Raw genomic sequence first — 22367 nt, forward strand, 5'->3', positions numbered from 1 at the left:
ACAACCCCAAAATATAAAAAGTGACCACCAAAACACTCAAAATGATAAATAAAATAAATACACATAGACAAAATGACAAGAAAAACACACAGAATCACCCCAGAAGCACACAAAAAACAAGAAAAACACACAAAATGAGAGAATATACTAAATGAAAAGAAAAACACACAATTGGCACAAAAAACACACAAGACAAAGAAAAAAACATACATAAAAACATAAAATAATAAATAAATGACAATAAAAATCAGATTTAGGGCCAGATTAGCCTGCTATAATGTGGATTACAATAGACTGTCAGGGGTGCAGGAATGCCAGCCCCAAGGCAACAACCACCTTGAGCCACATGATAAGTGTGTATGAAAGTAACACTTGGTATTATACTGATTTAAACACATTATATTCTGGTGGTTTGCTTATCTACATAATAAACCGACAGTGTAATTAACCCCAATGCTTATTTTGCTAACTCACAGTCATTATCTGTTTGTACTCATTATCAAGCTGAGCTTCTAATTTAAATTCTGATGAATATAACTAGCTTCCGTATAATACACGATAAGATTAAATTAAAAAAACCTCCCACTTGCTCAACATATATTACTTTCCTCCAGACCTTGATTAATGTTCATGCTCATCCTCTTATTAACTTGGGAAAGATATTCATCAAAGGAAATTACACATTTTTAATCATCTATTGTCACATAGGAGGAGGAGAATTATGGCGTTACATGAGATAGGGTGACCATACGTCCGGTTTTACCCAGACATGTCCTGTTTTCATGTCTGGTCTGGACCAAACTCATCAAATTGTCCAGGTTTTTTCTTTTGCATCTCTGGGAACACGTGATTTTAAATGACCATAACTCTGCTAATATTTGCTCTATCCAGCAGTTTCTAGTGAGTTGCACTTTACAGCCAGTATCATGTCATTATGGTAATTTTACTCGCACGTGATACAATCATTAAAGATGCTGCTTCGTTTTGACCAAATTGTCACACATGAGGAAAACAGAAGATTGACTCAAGTCCAAGATGAAATGAAGGAGATCAAATACTGGTTGATTGAATTAAACAATATCAGCAGGTAGACCCTCCTGGATGATAAAACCTCCATGGAGGTTCAGACAGGGATTTGAAAACGAAACAGCCACTGATGGAGAAACTTGGAATGTAGGAAGTTAAAGTTTTCTCTAGGAGGAGATTGTTTCATGAGATTATAGGAAGGTATACATGAGAGTTTTATACTTACAGTAAAGGCTGACATTATTATGACATGACACCTGTCATTAGCATGAATAATGTGTCACAAAGACTGTCATTAAGTATTGTTCATTACCCTGACCCTTTGTTACTCTTACCCTTCATTACCCTAATCCCTAACCCTTTGTTAACCTAACCCCTAACCCTTCATTACCCTAACCCCTAACCCTTCATTACCCTAACCCCTAACCCTTCATTACCCTAATCCCTAACCCTTCATTACCCTAACCCCCAACCCTTCATTACCCTAATCCCTAACCCTTCATTACCCTAACCCCTAACCCTTCATTACCCTAACCCCTAACCCTTCATTACCCTAACCCCTAACCCTTCATTACCCTAATCCCTAACCCTTCATTACCCTAACCCCCAACCCTTCATTACCCTAATCCCTAACCCTTCATTACCCTAACCCCTAACCCTTCATTACCCTAACCCCTAACCCCTAACCCTTCATTACCCTAATCCCTAACCCTTCATTACCCTAACCCCTTACCCTTCATTACCCTAACCCCTAACCCTTCATTACCCTAATCCCTAACCCTTTGTTAACCTAACCCCTAACCCTAAGGCTTTGTTACCTTAAACCTTTGTTACCCTAACCCCAACCCTTCCTTATCCTAACCCTAACCCTTTGTTACCCTAACCCTTCATTACCCTAATCCCTAACCCTTCATTACCCTAACCCCTAACCCTCCATTACCCTAATCCCTAACCCTTTGTTACCCTAACCCCTAACCCTAAGGCTTTGTTACCTTAAACCTTTGTTACCCTAACCCCAACCCTTCCTTACCGTAACCCATAACCCTTCATTACCCTAACCCCTAACCCTTCATTACCCTAATCCCTAACCCTTCATTACCCTAACCCATAACCCTTCATTACCCTAACCCCTAACCCTTCATTACCCTAATCCCTAACCCTTTGTTAACCTAACCCCTAACCCTAAGGCTTTGTTACCTTAAACCTTTGTTACCCTAACCCTAACCCTTCATTACCCTAACCCCTAACCCTTTGTTACCCTAACCCCTAACCCTTCATTACCCTAATCCCGAACCCTTTGTTACCTTAACCCCTAACCCTTCATTACCCTAATCCTTTGTTACCCTAACCCCTAACCCTTTGTTACCTTAACCCTTCATTACCATAACCCGAACCCCATGTTACCCTAATCCCTAACTCCTTTTTCACTTCCCTGTATAGCATTTTCCCTTTTATACCCAAATCTTAATTACTTATTTAAATGAATTTTTAGAATGGGTGGGGCAATTATCTGGTTTTTAATTGGACAGGAAGCTGCAGACCTCTTTTATTGAACCCTGGACCTGTTTTTTTACTTTTTAGTTTATTTTATTATTTTGAATTTACTCTAATAGGAAGGGAGAAGAGGCTCCTGTAGCCCATATACCTTTTAAATTTCTAACCCGACCTAACCCCACTAGATCCCTCCACCTAACCCAAAAAATGCCAACATAGCTCCAAAGGTGTCATAATTTAGCTAAACGTGTCAAAATTTAGCGAACGTCACCTAATGACAGCCTTCATTCATGCTAATGACAGATAATGTCAGCCTTATGTATAAAACTTCAAGTAAAGTGTTACCGATTTTTTAAGGACAAATTGTTATAATGCATAATTAAGGTGATTGACTTCAGTCATTTTTTAAAGTCTTTGTTTTAAAGAGAGAAATTGATCTTTAAGCCAAATGAACAATAACAACTTATTTATCTACTAAATTGTATTTTGCCATTACAAGGTAGATTTTTTAGTATACTGAGGTCGGCCCAAGTGGCATCTTTTTTTGGAAATCAAAATATGGTCACCCTACATATGAGTAGCAGGAGTTTCACACTGTGAGGATACATTTTAACCCCAGTAGTGACAGAAAAGCTGCAAACCATGTAGTGTCTGTGCCCTCTGACCTGTGTGGCTCCCTGCTTCCTGTTGGTGGCTGTGGTAGTTGTGATGTCACTGATGGAGGGGGCGGAGTCAGAGCGGTTGCCGCCAGCCGAGGCGCTGGACTGTGGCGTGATGGACGATGACGGCATGTCTCCGACCAGCCGCGCGCTGCCCTCCACCCTGATGTGTGGGTGTCCCTCTGCCGCCATGTTGAGGATGCGAAGCCCGTTATAATAGAGCCCTGAAAGCTGGCCCTGAAACATGGCCCCGCCGGGGACCCCGCCACCCACCCGCACCGTCGTCTGGCTGTTGAAGATGGTCAACTGTCGACCTGCACAAACACACCCCAAGCACACACACGGGGGGAGAGAGAAAGATGGACGCGCCAGTGCATTCCAGTGATCATACACACACCACACACACACAAACACACACACAGAAGAAGGTTACAAAATCCAGCACCCCTAAGCTATGGTGAGAGGATGGGAAAGATCAAGCATGAACAGAACGAACTGAAGCCGTGAAGGAGGCTGAAGAAGACTGAGAGAAATGGGTGGAAAAGAAGGGGAAGAAAGGTGAGGAAAAGGCAACAGAACAAGAAGGATGAAGAGTCTGCAGATGAAGAGGAGTCAGAGAAAGGCCTCGCAAAAGACGGGGCTGACAGATGGTTGCTGTGGTGATGGTGGTGCGGCACGACATCATAGTTTTGAAGGAGCGACAGACAGACAGATAGACAGAGACAGACAGAGATCTAGAGAGAACTGCTGTCACAGCCCCATGAAGCATGCACAGGTTATAAAGTCACTGTTAAAGGGACTAGAGGCTAATTATTTAAGGAGCTGCTGAAGTTTAAAGGGAACTCTTTTAAAGTCATTTCAAATTTACATCATACTTACAGGTCACATTATTATTTTACTTGTACTTTAAATGGATTACAAACATGTTTTTCCCAACATAAAATCTTTAGGAGATGATTTAATAGTTACAATTTGATGAGAAACCACTTTATTTACCATCTTTTATCAGCACTTCTTTTACTACTTTCTGATTTATTCACATTTAAATACTCTCCATCGTCCCTTTAACCTGATATTATCAGATAACACACTAACAAGACAGTTTACACAGTATTACACACTACAGCTGCTCAACTTTTTAAATACTTAATTATGGATTTAAGATTTCTTTTTAGATGTTAGTTGATGGTGCACAGTAAAGTCAACTATGTCTTCAAATTGTTTTTTTTTTTTCTTTTTTAAAGCTGAAAATTTTAAGGAATTTTAATCAGGGTTTTTACCTTTGTCGAGTAGCCAATCGTCAACTACTCGACCGAGCCGATAGGGGATTCGCTGTCTGGCGATGGCCAGGCGCTCGTTATCAATGTTGCCTTTAATTTAGAGATGAGAACACAGTAGTAATTACGCACATCCAAACGTAGTACAGGAGCTGGATACAAAAAGAACAGCAATGAAAAGAAAGTAATGGTCTGCTCATCATTGGCATGTGACTGTGTTAAAGTATAAAGCCTTGGTGTGCAGGAAAAAGAAGAGGAGCTGAATTCACCATGTTTCCAGTGAGCGGACTCTTACTCTCTGTTCATTGGGTTTAATTTAAAGAGACATTTCAGCGGTTAACATCTGCAAGAGCACAGGGAAATAACGTTACAGCTGCCACATACTGACTGAGTTTAGTGTTACAATACAGGAAGAGCCTCAACACACACCTCACAACAACTAGCATTTAGCATTTAACCCTAACCCTCATTGAATTTATAGGATTACCACTTTAAATATATATAAAACAACAAAATGTAAAAACAGAAAAATTACATTCAACAAAATACACTTATTTTTCCTTATTTTTAACTCACTAGTTAAACATTAATCTCCAAATATGACATTTTTTAAAATCACTATTTGTCCAGAAATGCACCAACTGGTATTATTGTCTTTTATAGCGAGAAAAACAACTATTGAATATTTTCATAAATTACCTTAAACACTATTTAACAGCTTCTAACATGACATGGCTGGCTAGCGTACAAACTATTACAACTATATCTCATTTTATTGATTATTTTTCATTTTTTTAAATAAATGCTCGAGTCCGATCACATACAGTAGAATCATTTCAAACACAATAACATGAAAACAAGCTGCTGTTAAATTAGTTTTACTCAATGTTTAAAAAGAAACAGTAAAAAAAAACAAACAATAATCATCAATCAAAAGGTATAAATTATTATTAAGGTGTATTAATCTCCGCCCCCTGGATAGGCAGTGCTGTAGGGGGTTTAATAAGTGGGTGGAGCTTACATGGGTGGGGCTGGGCCTACCTGAGGGGTAACGCTCTATGACCGGCAGGTCGTCCAGTTGGAGCGTTGCGTTACCGCCGCTGCGGGTGAACCGAATTATGTGGTATTTCCCGTCGTTGACAAACTTGGAGCTCTCCTCGATGTTGATATCGTCAGTGCCGACATTAAACACTACCCTGATGTTGCCCTTGTCCTGAGGAGGCGAAGGGAAGGTATGGAAAACGCCATCGTCAGTAATGCTTTTATTTTGAAAAGCCAAGGTTGTAAGATGTGTAGCGTTTCTACTTTTAGCCAAAACTGTTTTTTTTTTTTTTAAAACAAGCTTTGGCGGTACGTGACAAAAAAATCATTAATTCATTAATGATTTGTTAAACCAATGGTTCCCAACCTTTTTGTTGTCGTGACCCCATTTTAAAAAACGTTTGTTATTCTGTGTTACAAGATATTTTCAAACTGCTTTTTATTTGAGGTAGATTTATATTTGAGATAGTAAACGTATAGCCGTTACTTTTAACACTTGTCTCTATTTATTACTTTGTACTTCTATTTATGACCACATGTTTATTTATTTCAATATTTCTGCTGTATGGTGATTGACTGCTGCCAACAATATTTCATTGTATTGTTTTCAGTGGTTAGAGAATGTACTGTATTACTTACTTACGTACTGTATTTATTTAGAGTTCTTGTCTGAGATGTCACGCGTGCGCGTAAAGCAAACACAACTAAACAACCACAGTGTGAGTAAAATATACATTTGAAGCCGAAATGTCCCGATAAAAACATAAAACACAAGTCGTACATAACCTGTCATGAATTTTGTGCATGTGTTAATACTACAGCTTATATGCTCCAGCTTTAAATTTGAAACAAAATAAAACAAGACTGATATTTTAGTCTACATATGCTTTATAAGATGCGCCGATCAAAGCTTTAAAATGTCTGTATACAGTTAATTTATCAGGGGACATTTTGAAAACATCATAAAAATGCATACTATATTATTAATGACAAAATTGATTAGTCCTCAATAGATTTAGTCAGTTAATGAAATTCTAAAACTTGATGATGACTAAATTGTGGACTTTAAAAAAAAAAAAAAAAATCAAAGGACTAACAGTAAATATAGGTAGGTCTGTTATCAAAATTAAGTTACTTAATTATTTAGTGCAAAACAATATGGGCAATTGGGGTGTTTTTCAAAATTTGAATTTTTTTTACTTTCAATGTTTGCGTTTGGTAAATTATATACAGTAATTCATCAGGCATCGATTTCTCATATTATTTTATTTCAAACATCAATTTGCACAAACAACCTTAAAGCAGATGTGCATTTCTGTTGTTGGGGTCAAAATGTGGATTTTTTTTACAGATAAAAAGCAGTTTGAATGTATTTCAGTTTAAAAAAAAGAGACTCCTTAGACAATGTGAACATGGTGTTATTTGTTTTCCTATTTTGGTGCTGAGAGTAGGCATGTAAGTCCCTGAATTTGTTAATGTATTATTTATTCATTATTTATTTTAAATAATGCTGTATCATCATTATGTCACTGTAAACTTGCTTGGCAGACCAATTGTTTAATATTTGGGATTGAATAAGGGGCTTTTATTCCATGTCCTTTCTGGACATTAGCTGGTAAATAATAAATGTACAACAAATACATTGGCTAAGCTAACAGGGCTTCAAATGGAGCTGAATTAAGGTGAAGTGAAAAAGTGATTTGTTGTGCTTACTATCTGCAGCTGAAGGTAGTCTCCCAGGCCTGACGCGCTGTCCACTCGCAGCAGAACGGCGTTTTTCTGCTGGGTGCTGAACCCGAGGGCGAGTCGGTCGGCCCTGGTGCTGGGCCTCTCGTTGGGGGGCCATGTGTACACCACCACGCCTCCGTCACGGCCAAAGATGTAAGTTGTCCCAGCTGATCGACACAGACACACAACAGGAATTATGGCTGGGTGATTTGGACCAAAACTTATATCTCAATATTTTTTCTCCAAATGGCAATATACGATATAAATCACAATCATTTTAACCAGAAAGACAAATCTGGGTTAAATTTGCTGACTACAGTGTAGTTTGTAGCTAATTTGTAAATTTGTATTATATTTTCCTGGAGGTGTGCACTTGAATTTATTCTCTATTTAATTAACAGTTCTTTATTTAATTATGTACGTTTTCTCTTTTCTTTGTTTTAGTGTTTCTTCTTCTCATTTGAAATATTCTGGAACATCTTTAAAAAAACAAACTCCCCCTGGGATAAATGAAGTATTTCTGATTCTGATACAAAATGCCACACAGGCACATTTATTAACAAACAGCTGCACAATATGTGTCACTTTTGGCCTTTTTCTCGTCTAAGGGACAGCATGTGTGAGTGAGTTCTGTAGTGTGGCTTGTTTTGTGGTAGATCTGGGTTGGGACACAATTAGCAAACAATCTAACTGTGTTTTTCATGCTGTTCTGAGTAGTAGAGAAAGCACTAAAATGAGTATTTTCATACAAAATAAGCTATAAAAATATATATATCAATATAGGTGATTTTGTAATTTTCTATATCGCCAAAATAGAAAACTTGATATATCTTGAATCTCAATATATTGCCCAGCTCTAACAGTAATGCTGAATATATATTCTACATGAGTCAATTCTCTTATTAAACCAAATGTATTCACAGGAGATAAAATAATGACAGCATTTAAAATATCACATCTAAGTGGCTTTAAACATTGTGAGTGTTCTTCCTAAAAGCTTTACTAATTATAGAATAACTGCACGCGTCTGACTCACGAGAACCACACACACGCACACACACGCTCACACACACAGACACACAGTTGTTTGACTCACGCTGTGATTATACAATCATTAAGCCTTTCTGGGAGCTGGGTTCAGTCTGATGCTAAGGTACATAACGTGGATAATGTTCTATTTTACATGAGGACAATAGGTTACACTATAGTCTTAATCTGAGAAGGTGATAGTAACGCAATAACAGCTGCCAGCACCCTCTTGTGGCAATTTGAGTGAAATGCATAGAGTGAAACATCCATCTTCTATATATACAGTACGTAACCCTGGCTACTGTCAAACTTAAAGTCTAACGATGTATGCAGAATATGCAAACTCTGCATAGTTCCAAAGCAAATTCTCACCATAAGAAATGAATTCACATCTGCAGGCCTACGCTGGGATAATGTTTTCATTTCATTGTGTAGAAAACTCATTTTTAAGGGGATGTTTGACTTCAGAGCCAAGTATCCTGTATTCATGTGAACCATTATATGACCCTCCTTTGCTACTTTTGTGCACCCCTGCTGGTGCCCTCCAGCCAACGTAGTGAAGCACGTGTAATATACCAGACTGCATTTGGTTTTTTGCACCATAGCAGGAAAGTAGGTGACACAGGGAACTACTTCTTCCACTCAGGGTAGGGAGCACATGCAAACCACTCATAAACACTAGCACTGAACTAAATTATATTAAAAATGATTCTCGATGGTTTCATTGAGTGGTTTGCAACTAGTGGGTATGGAGCAATTGATACAGTAGCCAACAACTCAACAGTTAAAGTTTGATGTTGTCGCTATCCGTGGTGCTGAACTGTAAATTTGTCTTTATTATATGAGATTCCAGGTAGCCTAATGTTTATGTTGTTCTCTTGGTTTGTTAGACTTCATGTCTGTTTGATTGACTTCAAAATGGCATAACCATATGTACTGAACGTATTAATGCTCATAAGCCCTGCTGTTATGGTCATGTGGATGTTGTGAAGTGAAGTTATCATGAGTTCTATTGGGTTTAAAGCAGGGGTTCTCAACTAGTCTCACCCTGGGACCCACATTTTAATACGGTCATTGAAACGCGACCCGATTTTTTTTAGAATTCAACCAACCAAATTCAGTTTTTAAAAAACAGCTGTTGAAAACACAAATGAATAATCTTTTTTAAAACATACATTTATATATTTCCCTGTGCAACGTGCATTTCACAACATGCCTGTCAAAAGAAAAGTTTCTTTAAAAATAAAAGGCATATTAAGTATTTATTTATTTTTGACCAGCTTTCCGCGACCCACTTTTGGGTCCCGACCCACCAGTTGAGAATCAATGGTTTAAAGGATCCCGTCACATGCCCAACAGTGGGTCATGGAGCTATTTTTGGTGGGCTAAAGTAATGAGAACAACCCTGTGCTTCTTTTATTTTGAAAAACCATTTTTGTAGTGCGTTTTTAGCGAATAGCGTCTGTCCTTAAAAATCTACCAGTAGGAGGCAGTAATTAGCTCCTTTTTTCAGTAATTGCCAACCGATGGGACTTTTTTTTCCCGAATACCGTGTTTTCATCATTAGTTTTCAGTTTCAGGTTGGAAAATGTTAAAAGGTGCAAATCCTTTCCCAATTTTGAATTGTCTCAAACTTCGAAGCAAAACCTAAAAACGTATAATATTCAACTTCAGTAAATATCCCCTCTTTTATGAAATTAACATTAGCATCAGTTGAAAATCATACCTCCTACATACAAAAAAATTGCACATGGGATTAAAATCAAGGATAGAATCATTCACCATCGTTGCACAATGGCCCGGCGTATGAAGTCATGCTGCAGTCACAAGTGAAGCCCTCCCACTGCTGCAAACAAACTCCCTGATTGGAGCAGGAGTCCTCCTGGCAGGTGGTGCTGGGCCCTGCAGAACAAACACGGTGCAGCAGAAATATAGAAATATCACTGACAGAGAGAGATAAAGCAACACAATGGTTTCGTCTGGGGCTTAAATACTCTAATTACTAATTGTATTTCCTTTGGCCAATTACTTTAAATTGTCCGAGAGGTCTTTTGTGTGGTGACGGTGATAATAAGTGAAACTAAAATTCCATTCTTTACTGGAGAAGATAAACTAAAAGTTGAAAAGAGGGAAATGTAGAGCATGCAGGTGGTAAGACAAGGTAATGAGTAGTTAAACATGAAGCACAGAGTGACGTTTGGAGGCCTTTTTTTCCTCAATACTCTCCGTCTCTCACCGCTCTGTGTTTGCCTTGTGTTCAAAGCACACGGGAGAAGGTCAAGCTCTAAACTTAGTTCTCCTCCGCGGCACTTTGAACTACTCCGAGGAGGAGAGGGTGTGGATGATTCACAGGCTGAGTATTGATGCGCAGGATGGGACAGAGAGGCATGCTGCTATAAACAACCCTGGTGGTAGAGCTGCGGTCAACCCAAGTCAAGCGGTGGAAATGTCACTGCAGTGATGAGATCACTACAGTGGCTAGTGGTAGAGGAGAGGTCACCTTTGACCTTTGACTCTGGATCACAGGGATCCACAAGCACATTGGACAGCACTGGGTAGTATCAACACACACACACACACGCACACACACCTTCTTTCCTCCCCTCACACACACATGTGCTCACAAAAAATGGTTATACCTTGCAAATCAGCTTTCATCAATGTAACTTTTGTTGGCCAAACAAACGACAACGAAAAAAACAACAAAAAAACAAGCAAATCAAGTTAGATGGTTAGTCAATGCACACAGACGCTTGTGAACTGCCGAGAGAGTGGAAGACAAAGATAGAGATAGATATGATGAGAAGAAATAATGAAAATATAAAGATAAGAGCTGGGTTAGTGTGTTATCCTCTAAAGCAGTGGTTCTCAACCTTTTTAGCCCGCAACCCCCCAATAAAAGGTTCCAGCTTTTTGGGGTCCATCCATAAAGTCAGCAAAATGATGGTCCATTGTTATATAAATCTGTGATAAACACATGTATTTACTTATCTGAATAATATCCACTGTTATCCAGGTATTTTATTTGCACCATAGTATATAGTCACCGTAAAGATGTAAATCCGTGTTTTAATCAGAAATAAAATGGGTTCAAAGTGTCCAAAAAAGGTGGTGAAATGGGATTTTAAAAACCACAGAAATTGGTTAAAAGTTGCAAATGAAAAAAAAGTGATAAAAAGAGTTCAAAGTGTCAATGTTGGCTTAAAAATAGCAGAAAAAAGTAGGAACAATTAGTTTAATCTGGCAAATAATGGGCATGACAAATTGTGAATGTGGTTAAATTGTTAAATTATGTGAAAAGAGGTTAAAAGTGACAATAATGGGTCAACATATGCGACATTAGGTGGGAAAAGTGGTGGAAAGGGTTTATAAGTGCTGAAAATGTCTTAAAAGTGGAAAGATGTGTAGAAAATACATTGAAATTTGATGGAGAAGTGGCAGGAATGGGAGCAATGTAGCAAAAGTGCATTAAAAGGAGCAAAAATATGGCAAGAAAAAGTGATGAAAATAGGTTAAAATATGGCTAGTTTGGCGTAGTTGCAGAATACGGTTAAAAATAAGATGATTTTTTGTTTCTTAAAAGCATCTGGGGACTCATTCCCAGTGTCTCACAACACCCAAGGTTGAGAACTCCTGCTCTAAACAAAGTGCATGAGTTAAAAGAAAAATGAAAGCGAAAGCCGCGGGGCGGGGCGGTGCATGCTCGGGCAGATCTGCTGATGGGTTTGCTCCTCACCTTCGCAACCTCTCTCCACTTGTCCCATGGTTGCCAAGGCATCGGCTAAAAGGTCTGGGAGACGACCATTTAGATCAACTGTTGCTAGGCAACCCTGAAATCCCTCGCGGGAGTGGACGAGCTTGGGCAGGTCACGGTACATCTCTTTGGAAACACCCCCGATGTACAGATCACCTGTCGAAGAGCAAAAACATTAGATTACATTTCCTAAAAAGTAGAACAACATAAACATGTATCCTTGTTGTTTCATCCAAAAGTAAACTTTTACACTTTGTCTAGCTATAAACATTGTGTAAAAAGGTTATTAGTGAGTAATGAAAGTGCTGGTATGATCTAATTATTTTTAATCAAGACATCAGTCTTCACATCTACGTCTAATTAAAAGGCAAATAAGTCTATTTCCCAATGGTCGAACTTTTCCTGCCCATCATTTCAGGACTAATGAATATATGATAATGCTTCACAACACAGCTAGCAACGGAACACACATTTGATTGGTCACATACCTTTCAGATCGAGGTTCTTGGCTCCCATGGTGGTCTGCGTGGTGACTTTGGTATCAATCTTGACCGTGTGGAGATTGTTGGTGTCCCTGGATATGTGCACGTTGTGCCAGTGGTTGTCATTGAGAGGACTGTTGGAGTTGCCTTTGATTAGGTGTGCCCCGTTACCCAGGTCAGAGATGTAATGAAGGTAGCTGTGAGGAAACAAAGTACAAGACGGCAGAGGATGAAACAAAGGCCGACACAATGACTGAGACTGTTCTATGAATCTGTGATAACCACATTTATTTATTTGTCTGAATAATATCCACTGTTATCCACAAAGTATTTATTTTTTTGTGCCATAGCATATTGTCAAATTGATCGAATTGATTGTAAATCCTTGTTTTAATCAGAAATAAAATGGATCAAAAGTGACCGTGGAGAAATGGGATTTTTGAAACCATAGGAATTGGTTAAAAGTTGCAAATTAGAGTGGACAAAAACTGACAGAAAAAGTGGCAAAAATGGCAAACTATGGGCATGACAAATATAATAAAAAAATAAGCATGAATTATGGTGAAAAGAGGTTAAAAGTGACAATAATGGGTCCACATATGCAACATGGTTGGACGAATCAGCAATAGCAATAGCAATTGAAAATTGGCAAAAATGACAACTTGTATCTGGATTTGTTGACAAGTTTGTTGTTTTTACAAATGAAATTGAAAGTAATATTGCAGGAAAAACAGAAGACTGACCTTGACTTTCAATATGTAAGTAACATTTATTTCTATGGCACCTTTCTCAGACACAAAGTACTTCACAACACAGGTCAAAATAATAATAATAAAAAAAAAAAAAAACATTACACACAGTATAAAAGGCCATGACAACATAGCAGCCCAATTAAAAGCTTGAACAAATAAAAAGGTCTTAAATTAGCTTTTGAAGGTGTCGACAGAGACGATTGAACGCAGAGAGAGGAAGATCGTTCCAAAGACTGGGAGCAACAGCCTGGAAAGATCTGTCTCCTCTGGTCCAAAAACGAGTGCGAGGAACTATCAGCAGATTGTGATCCACAGATGTCAGAGCCCAAGGAGGGGTGTAAGGCTGGATTAGATCACTAATGTAAGAAGGAGTCTGACCCTGCAAGGCTCAGAAGGCTAGAACCAGAATTTTAAAATGTATCCTATAAGACACTGGTAGCCAATGAAGTTCTTTTAGAATAGGAGATAAATATGACCTTGAGCAAAGGTCATATTTTGTTCACACATTGAAAGGAAATGTTGTTCAATGGTACCAGTCTGAGCACTGTATCTCAATTTGTGGCCAAGTTATGGCGGAGCTTCATTGTCCTGAGAGCATTGAGGTCTCACTGTTCACTTTTCTGAGGAGTTCTTGACCTTAAATATGACCCTCAGCGAAGGTCACACATTGAAAGAAAATGTTGTTCAATGGTACCAGTGACCAAGTTATAGAGAAAAACATTTTATTATTTTTTGTGACATCATGAATTTTGACCCCTACAGATCTTTTTACTGGTAGGTCGTACAGCTTCGATCCAATTAAATGAAATACTGGAGGAACCTTTTCGGGGTTCACCTTTTTACCTCCACCGAGGAGGTAATGTTTTCAGCTGTGTTTATTTATTTGTTTGTCTGTTGGCATGATTAACCAAAGATAAATCTCACGCCTTGGAAGATTCCATTAAACTGGGGTAGGGATCTGCGTCAATACTAATAATATCTCTCTCCTCATTGGCAAAATATAAAAAAAAAGTTTCATCTGGAGCAGATCTGAGTTGCGTATTTATTCACATTTCATCGCTATTTTTTGGAATAAATGGGGATGCCCATACCTTTTGACCTACTGTATGTTATTAATGAGGATATACATTTCTTCCAAACCTTTAAAGTGTGAATCATCATGATAACATGAACAGCATCACTGAGATGAGGAGATTTGGCATTTGGTGGATGTTTACTCTCTCTGAGCAATCTCGTTTTGATTTTTCTATACATCACAGTTTAGATTAGGTTCTTAACCAGTTAGTTTCTGTTTGGGGCATCAACTGAACTAAATCCAGTTTTATTTGTCCAGCTTACCCTTTAACCAGTTCCACCACAATGAAGTCATTGCCATCCCCTCTGTTGAAGAGAATCAGACCATCGGGAGACGTTGTCTTGAACTGCAGGAACAGATGCATGGAGTAGTATGCTTGCAGCGTGGGCAGTGTGACAAAGCTGGAGCGCGATCGGAAGGTGACAGGGTCGGCCACAATGCTCTTATAACCGATGACAGCGTTGAGCTCGCAGTAGTCGATGTCGCCATTCTTGCAAAGGTCGATGTAGGGCATGCCGTTCAGCGTCAGGCCCTGGAGGTGGCCGATAAAATTAGAGGGCACAGCGGGCATGAAGCGCTTCTCTGTCACAATTCCCGTCTCCACGTTGTGAAACTCCAGCTGGGTGTGGTCGCCTGCCATCTGACCTGGTGGTAGGGGTAAACTTTAGATTTAAAACATGGCACTATAGGAAGAGATTTGTCTCAAAAATATTCACGAATATATCCACAATTTTCATATGTATTTTTCAGATTTTTCACTTGTTTAATTTGTGTGAAAACCCAAAAAACACATTTGAAAATCTTAAAAACACATGTAAAAATCTGAAAAACGTGAAAATCTAAAAAAATTTTTGTGAAAATCTAAAAAGCTGAATAACACTTGAAAATTTAAAAAAAACTTTAAAATTGTGGGTATTTTTTTGAATATCTTTGAGGCAAATCTTTCCCTATAGGGTACAGCCAAAGATAATCATCTTGTTGGTAGAGATAATCCCTCAATGAAATCTTTGAATAATAAACTATTATTCCAGTAGGACTCTTTTACACTTATACCTAGCATGTTAGTAGGCTAGCAGTTACCTTCAACGGGCTGCAGGTCGTCCACGGTGAGTTTCAGGCCCTTGCCACGTCGTACTACCCTCACCGTGTGCCACTCATTATCATTGAGACTCGACCCAGCAAAGATAGTCTCTGGGCCTTTACCTACACATAGTCCAGATCACCATTAACGAAAATCACAAAGGTTTGAAAAGACAAAGAGAAAGAAAGAGAGAGGGAGAGAGAAAGAACAGAAGCAAAGATCCAGGCAGGTGGAGTCAAATTTTAAGGACAGAGTGAGGAAATGAAGTGGGAAGGAAGAGAGGGGTGGGGGGAGGGTAGCAACCATTCCAATCATTCTCTTGACACACAAAACAGATAAATTATTCTAGATATACGTTAGAGAGACAGATGATGTGACCAGACAGAGAGAAAAAAATAGACAATGAGTCACAACAATCCTACGCAGAGACAATCCATCTGTGAACAAATCCAGGCCAAGATGACCACCTACATCCAACACGCGCGCAGTCTGCACACCCACACGCTCTTGACCACCATGGGGGCCTTCACGTCTCAAGATATTCATGCAGTCCGTGCGCATTTCAGCTCTTTTTTTTTAATTTTTTTTACCAGCGTATCAATTTATTCTCATCTCACCAGCACGGAACGCCAAGTATATTGGTTCTCAACCCCCCCCTATTGATTTTGTGGTAACACTTTACTTGAAGTTTTATGCATAAAGGCTGACATTACGCTGTCATTATTATGACATGACACCTGTCATTAGCATGAATAAGGTGTCATGAAGGCTAACCCTGAATCCTAATCTTAATCCTAACCCTATCTGACCCTAATCCCAAACCCTATACCCTATCTAACCCCACTAGATTCCCCCACCTAACCCATATAATGCCACATAACTCCAAAAGTATCATCATTTTGTGAAAAGTGTCATAATTTAATGAACAACACCTAATGACAGCTTAATGACATCCTTCAGGACAGATTATGACAGCGAAATGTCAGCCTTATGTATAAAACTTCAAATAAAGTGTTACCGATTTTGTTTCTGTCATGGTGTCCCTCAGGGCTCTGTACTCTTTCCTCTTCTGTTTTCATATTTCAGCTGCTCCAATGTGAAAACATAATTTGAGATTTAAAAATTCCTGCTAAAACCCAGCTTTTACCTGTAAGTCTGACTGAATCACTGACAGATTTAATCGTGTTCAGTAATTTTGAAATCTTGAGAAGATGAAAACGTTATAATTCCATGTTACAAATTACTACAAAATCCTTTTTTGCTTTAGAGCACGTGTCAAACCCAAGGCCCGGGTGCCCAAACCGGCCTTTTAGAGCATCAAATTTGGCTTGCTCGAGAAAGAAAGAATGATGGGAAAGAAACGTGAACCATTTTGTAAATTACCAACTAATTCAGTTCTAGATATCTCAGGCCCTCCACACACCAAAATTCAAATAAAAACCACTATATTTGCAGAGCTTCATTTCCAGTTCTTATATCACATGACGACAGTCATTTTTAATCTCAAATTGTTGAAAAAACTTAATTTTTCCAAAATTTGTTTCTCAAGTTGTTCCACATAATTTCCCCAAATCTGGCAAATTTTCCTCAAGTTATTCAACATAATTTTCCCAAAATCGGGCAAATTTTCCTGAAGTTAAAAATACTTTTTCTAATGTGTGCCCAGATCCCATGGGGAGGGATTACGAGTTACTGAGGGCAGTTACACCTGCCTGCATTAAAGGCAGCAATGCAGCAGTGAGCCTCAGGGTGGCACTGGGCACACAGCACAGGAGCACAGTGCTTTGTTGTGTGCCTTAGGCCTCGAGCGCACACACACACACACACACACACACACACACACACACACACACACACACACACAGAGTGAAGCATAGCGGCGCTCTCCAAGGTGCTGATGTGCAGCAGAATGAAAGAAGCTGAGCTATCCTCTCATGATGGCTCTCTCTCTGCCCATCTGCCAGCTCATATCTCCACATCGTTGACTGCACACGTTTGACAGACTGACTGTACCTAAAACCTTACTGTCACCTCCCTCCGACTCCCTACAAGCGCCCCACCAACCTTGAACAGAACACCCACCATCACACAGGACCCACACACACACATACACTCTTTGTTCACTCAGGCTCTGCGGTTTGAGGAGTGTGACAGACTCGGCTTACAGCGACCTATAGTAGCTAATGACAGAGGTTAGAAGTAAACTGACCCTAAAGGATTCGGCTGCAGAAAAATGTCAAGCTTTTCCCTACATTTAATCATGGAGACACGCAGGCAGCAACAAACACCAAAACCACACTCTCAGTTAGATAGGCGATGCGATGTAGCAAATAAAATAGTGATACGCTGTCAGGCAAAATGTAATTGCAGAATGAGAAGTCAATCAAAATGCATATCCCGATGTGAGATTTGTGGATTTGACAAAATCTTTGCGTTGTGCGTTCAGAGAAAGACGCTGGGTTCCCCTGAGGAGACTCAGCTGTGCTCTGGGCATGAGCATCTCATCCTGTTACCATGGATCACTGCCTAGCACCGAGGGAAAGGGAGAATATGTGTATATGTGTGTGTGTGTGTGTGTGTTTTAGCAGCAGTAACTGAATACTCAACGAATGAGCAGACGGACGGGAGAGTGAGGCAGTGATCTGCATCAACCTGGGAGAGGCAGACACATCACAACACACCTAATTGGGGTTTCATGGAGAAAAAACTCTTGGCAAGCAGATTTTTGTCGGATCTCGATGTGACTAGAGCTCAGTGAACAATGTGAGATTAGTGAGGTTTAACCAGGGTTGGGGTCAATTACATTTTTCAATTACAATTACGTCTTCAATTATCCATAATCACAGAATCAGAATCAGGAAGGATGTAATATGGGTTTATTGTTCCTTTGAATCAGGGGGCGTTTCAGCCTTTTTAACACTAGACTCCCACATCAAAGGTGGCCAGCTACAGGGTGATTAAGTCTGGGCTTGCATTCCATAACTGTTACCCACTCTCTCCTATGTTCAGCTTTGGGCCATTGACACTCGGTCTGTGCCTCAATAGAGGTCAGTGAACAATGTGAGATTAGTGAGGTTTAACCAGGGTTGGGTTCAATTACGTTTTTCAATTACAATTACATCTTCAATTATCCATGTTTGATTACAACTCATTTACGATTACGGTGACCTGCATTTTTCCAATTCCAATTAAAGTTACAGATGACATTCTCCATTGCAGTTGTCCCTCACTATAACGTGGTTCACCTTTCGCGGCCTCTGTGTTTCACGGATTTTTTTTACAGTGCAATTTTGCATCCATTTTTTTTTACAGCGTATGAACGCGCATTGTGTTCTGCGTCCTGATTGGCTAATGCTGCGTTCACACCGGATGCGTCACAAGATGTTCGTGCGACCACATTACATGGATAGATTGGCCGTGGGAGCGCGCTCCCGATTTTTTTTCGTCTTCGCACATTAGCAGGAGTTGAACTCCTACGACTGTTTCCCATGACAAAAGCCAATCAGGAGGAGAAAAAGGACCGCAGCTCCTTGCGGTGGGCGGTGCTTCGCTTTAAACGTGCATATGAAGCGAATGGGGAAATTTTTTGATCCTGCGCACTCTGTAGTGCTGTATGTTTGCAAGTTTTCTCCCCGACAAAACCCACAATGTCGACGTCTGTCTGAGAAAAGTGTATAAAGTGTGTGGGGAGGGGTTTTACAGCCTTAAAACATGTATAACAATTGTAAAAAATAAAGCTGACTACTTCGCAGATTTCGCCTATTGCGGGTTATTTTTAGAACATAACCCTTGCAATAAACGAGGGACTACTGTACTACAGTTCATTTACAATTAATCACAATTACTGACCCTTTAATAAATATACCCATCAAACGTAACTTTTCTCTTAGCTTTCTGTTAGCATCTCTTTTGATAGCGGGTCTGTTTTGACCCATGTTTTAAATCCTCTGTAAAATACTCTAAAAAATATCATCTATCATCCAATTTGTTTCTCATCTCTTGTTTACCTTGTTAGGCTTTCTAATCAATAAAAATATTGGTATTAATATTTTTGATGTGGGGGCGTCTGAGCCTTTTTTTCTCTCAGTATACCCCTCGATTTCAATTAAAAATGATCCTTAAGAGAAGTGACAGTGGAAAAAGTTGATTCGAAACACATTTTATTGTTTAACTATGCATGTGTGTGAGCCATAGAACTGTAACATGGTTCCTTAGTTTTCTGTTTGATTAAATGACAGTTTTTATAGAATTTCAATGCCAACTACAATTAAAAAGTAAATTATCTGAACTTAATGACAATTACATTACGATTACAACAACAACATATTTTTTCTACTACATTTAAAACAGTCCTTAAAGGTTTTTAGGTCTTAAATGAAAGATATATCCATTACTTGGATGTATGAAGCAGTGTAATGAAAACAAAATAGCAAAAAAAGTGTTTCATATTTCATTAGCCGCAAATAACAAATGGCTTTCGGGAAGAATGAGACTCAAATCTCTCCCATGCCGAGGCTTTTATTTCGACTGCTGAGTCGACTGTTTCAGCAGCGAGTGGCTGTTAAATAAATTTCTCCTTCAGCTTCTTGAATATTATATGTATAATTTATCATGTGCTCCACGGTGTGCCAGAAAAGTCGATGCCTACTGAAATGTTCATTGAGACAACTGGTCTAAAATTGGCCGGTAAGACATGCAGGGAGTGCAACAGTGCTGCTGTGTGGCTAGTGGGGTTTCTATGGCAACTGCGGTCGTCCATTTCACCACCACTTCACCGTCACCGAGCCTCCCTCTCTCTCTCTCTCTCTCTCTGCTGCTTTCTCTGTGGTCGTGACAGAGAGAAACTCCACGCGAGGGAATATAACTTCATTAGGGATTCAGCTTTACTCACAGCATGAGCGCACACACACACACACACACACTGGTAAACGCACAGACACAGATGGCCATCGACACACCAGAATAAACTAAATGAAACACTACCTCGAAAAAAAATCCCTCATGAACAGTTTCTAGAAGAAACAAAGGATGACGAAGAACTTAGGGATTCTTCAGTGAAATAATTAACATTAACTTTGGGTTGCACTCATCCACCAGCTATACAACTTTGCAGAGGTGGAAGTAACAGATTACAGGTACTCACGTTACTGTAATTGAGTTGCTTTTATGGGTTCTTGTACCCATTTGAGTATATTTCTAAATCAGTTTTTTTTTACTTGTGCTTAAGTATGTTTTATAAGACGTAAAGTAATTTGTTTCATTTCTACACCCAACAATCACTGGGTAAATCAATATTTTGTGTTTTAAAATGATCAACAGACATTGTGAAACTACATAAAAAGTAAATAACCAGACAACAATCAAATGCATCACATCATAGCCGACCAATCAGATTAAACGTAATGCACGGCTCCAAAACACCATTGAATGCTGGTTATTTTCTTAGTTTTAGAGTAAATAAATGTAGCTATACTTAAAGCCTGAGAATTGTTTTATTTTGAATTAAATCAATTGGTGTTATTTTATTAAAAAAAAAACAAAAAAAAAACAATTGTACATTTTGACAAAACTTTTATTTTATACAGATGCCTTTGTGGAAAATGAACTAAGTTTCAATTGTGCAAGATTTTGGTCTGTTTTAAGTTTATACATGAAATGTTTACTGTATGCAAGGGAACCGTGTCAAGATTTATTACCAAAAATACATTTACTTGTACTTGAGTCTTTTATGTATGACTTACTTGTACTTGAGTAGGATATATCAGTACTCTTCACACCTCTGCAACTGTGTACCTCTTTAACTCTCATTTATCACCTGAATTTATCACACATCCTTCTCACTTCTCATTTTTACCCTTTACTTCACACCAGGGTTTGGATCAATTTGGTTTCATACATATTCTTACAAATATTCTTCTCAAGGTGCATGCAACCCATTTTTGTTATTTCTCAACCACAAAAAGCATCATGCAATATATCCCCCCCCCCCCCCCCCACCACACAGACACACACAAAAACATTTCAGGTGACTCCATTTAAACGCCAGGCGACCTCACATGTGATCCTGACACCAAGGTTGAAAAACACTGATTCAGTGGCTCCTGAATAGATTTATTTCTATAGTTTTCATCATCTCATGCCTGTGGTGGGATCAAAACTGACACTTCATTTGTTCATTTACCACTTTCTCTCTCTCTCTCAAGTACCCCCTGTTGTGCCATTGCGTACCCCTCGGGGTACACGTACCCCCATTTGAGGGCTGCTATATATGAATAACAGTTAGTAAAATTGTAATGGAACTTCAGTAATTGAGAACGTAATTTTAACTGACTTTCTGACGATAAAAATCATTGCAATTTAGTTGTAATTGGGAGAAATGCTGGTCACTGTAATCGTAATTGAATTGTAATTAAACATGGATAATTGAAAACTTAATTGTAATTGAAAAATGGAATTGACCCCAACCCTGCTTCACACCCGCTCCTCCATTTATCCTTCTTCGCTAAAATGGCCGACCTGGAAAACCCTGGCCCTCAGCAAAAAATACACCTCTCCTGCAGTGTAGCTAAACACACACACACACACACACGCACACACACACGCACGCACGCACACACACACACATAGACACACACAAACAGAGAAATGAACCAAGTGAGAAAGGCGCATTATTACACAAACACACGCACGCACGCACACACACACACTCACTGAATGGGGAGAGGGAAGCAGGAGGAGTTAGGGTGAGATGGAGGATCACTTACTGGCTGTACAGTTTATCCTGATACAGTCTGGAGGGAGAGCAGAGCAGAGGGTTAATGCTGCACACACAAACACACACGCGCTCCACGCCTCGGGGACGCACACGTCAATACACACCTTTTCCTCGTTTTTTTTTTTCTTTTCTGTATTTAAAAAAAAATGCACTGTTGAGAAAAAACGCACACACTCCTTCAATGGAGGATGGAT

The 22367-nt window shown here is 39.2% G+C and overlaps 1 protein-coding gene across 15 annotated transcripts in view; it reads right to left on the bottom strand.

Moving 5' to 3' along the window:
• nrxn1a (neurexin 1a) overlaps positions 1-22367 on the bottom strand; it is a 105519-nt gene that overhangs the window by 15094 nt on the left and 68058 nt on the right. For 7 of the 15 annotated variants that reach the window (XM_028476719.1, XM_028476717.1, XM_028476714.1 and 4 more), the window contains 10 exons: positions 22163-22189; positions 15398-15520; positions 14581-14962; positions 12497-12687; positions 11991-12164; positions 10037-10156; positions 7211-7392; positions 5498-5669; positions 4460-4549; positions 3186-3493 (listed from right to left, as the gene is read on the bottom strand). In XM_028476719.1, the coding sequence (XP_028332520.1) occupies positions 3186-3493; positions 4460-4549; positions 5498-5669; positions 7211-7392; positions 10037-10156; positions 11991-12164; positions 12497-12687; positions 14581-14962; positions 15398-15520; positions 22163-22189 (1769 nt within the window). The remainder of the gene's footprint in view (positions 1-3185; positions 3494-4459; positions 4550-5497; positions 5670-7210; positions 7393-10036; positions 10157-11990; positions 12165-12496; positions 12688-14580; positions 14963-15397; positions 15521-22162; positions 22190-22367) is intronic. The other 8 variants (XM_028476727.1, XM_028476724.1, XM_028476721.1 and 5 more) reach the window with 3 other exon arrangements.

Source organism: Gouania willdenowi, chromosome 19 (genome assembly GCF_900634775.1).
Source record: "Gouania willdenowi chromosome 19, fGouWil2.1, whole genome shotgun sequence".
Classification (NCBI taxonomy): Eukaryota; Metazoa; Chordata; class Actinopteri; order Blenniiformes; family Gobiesocidae; genus Gouania; species Gouania willdenowi.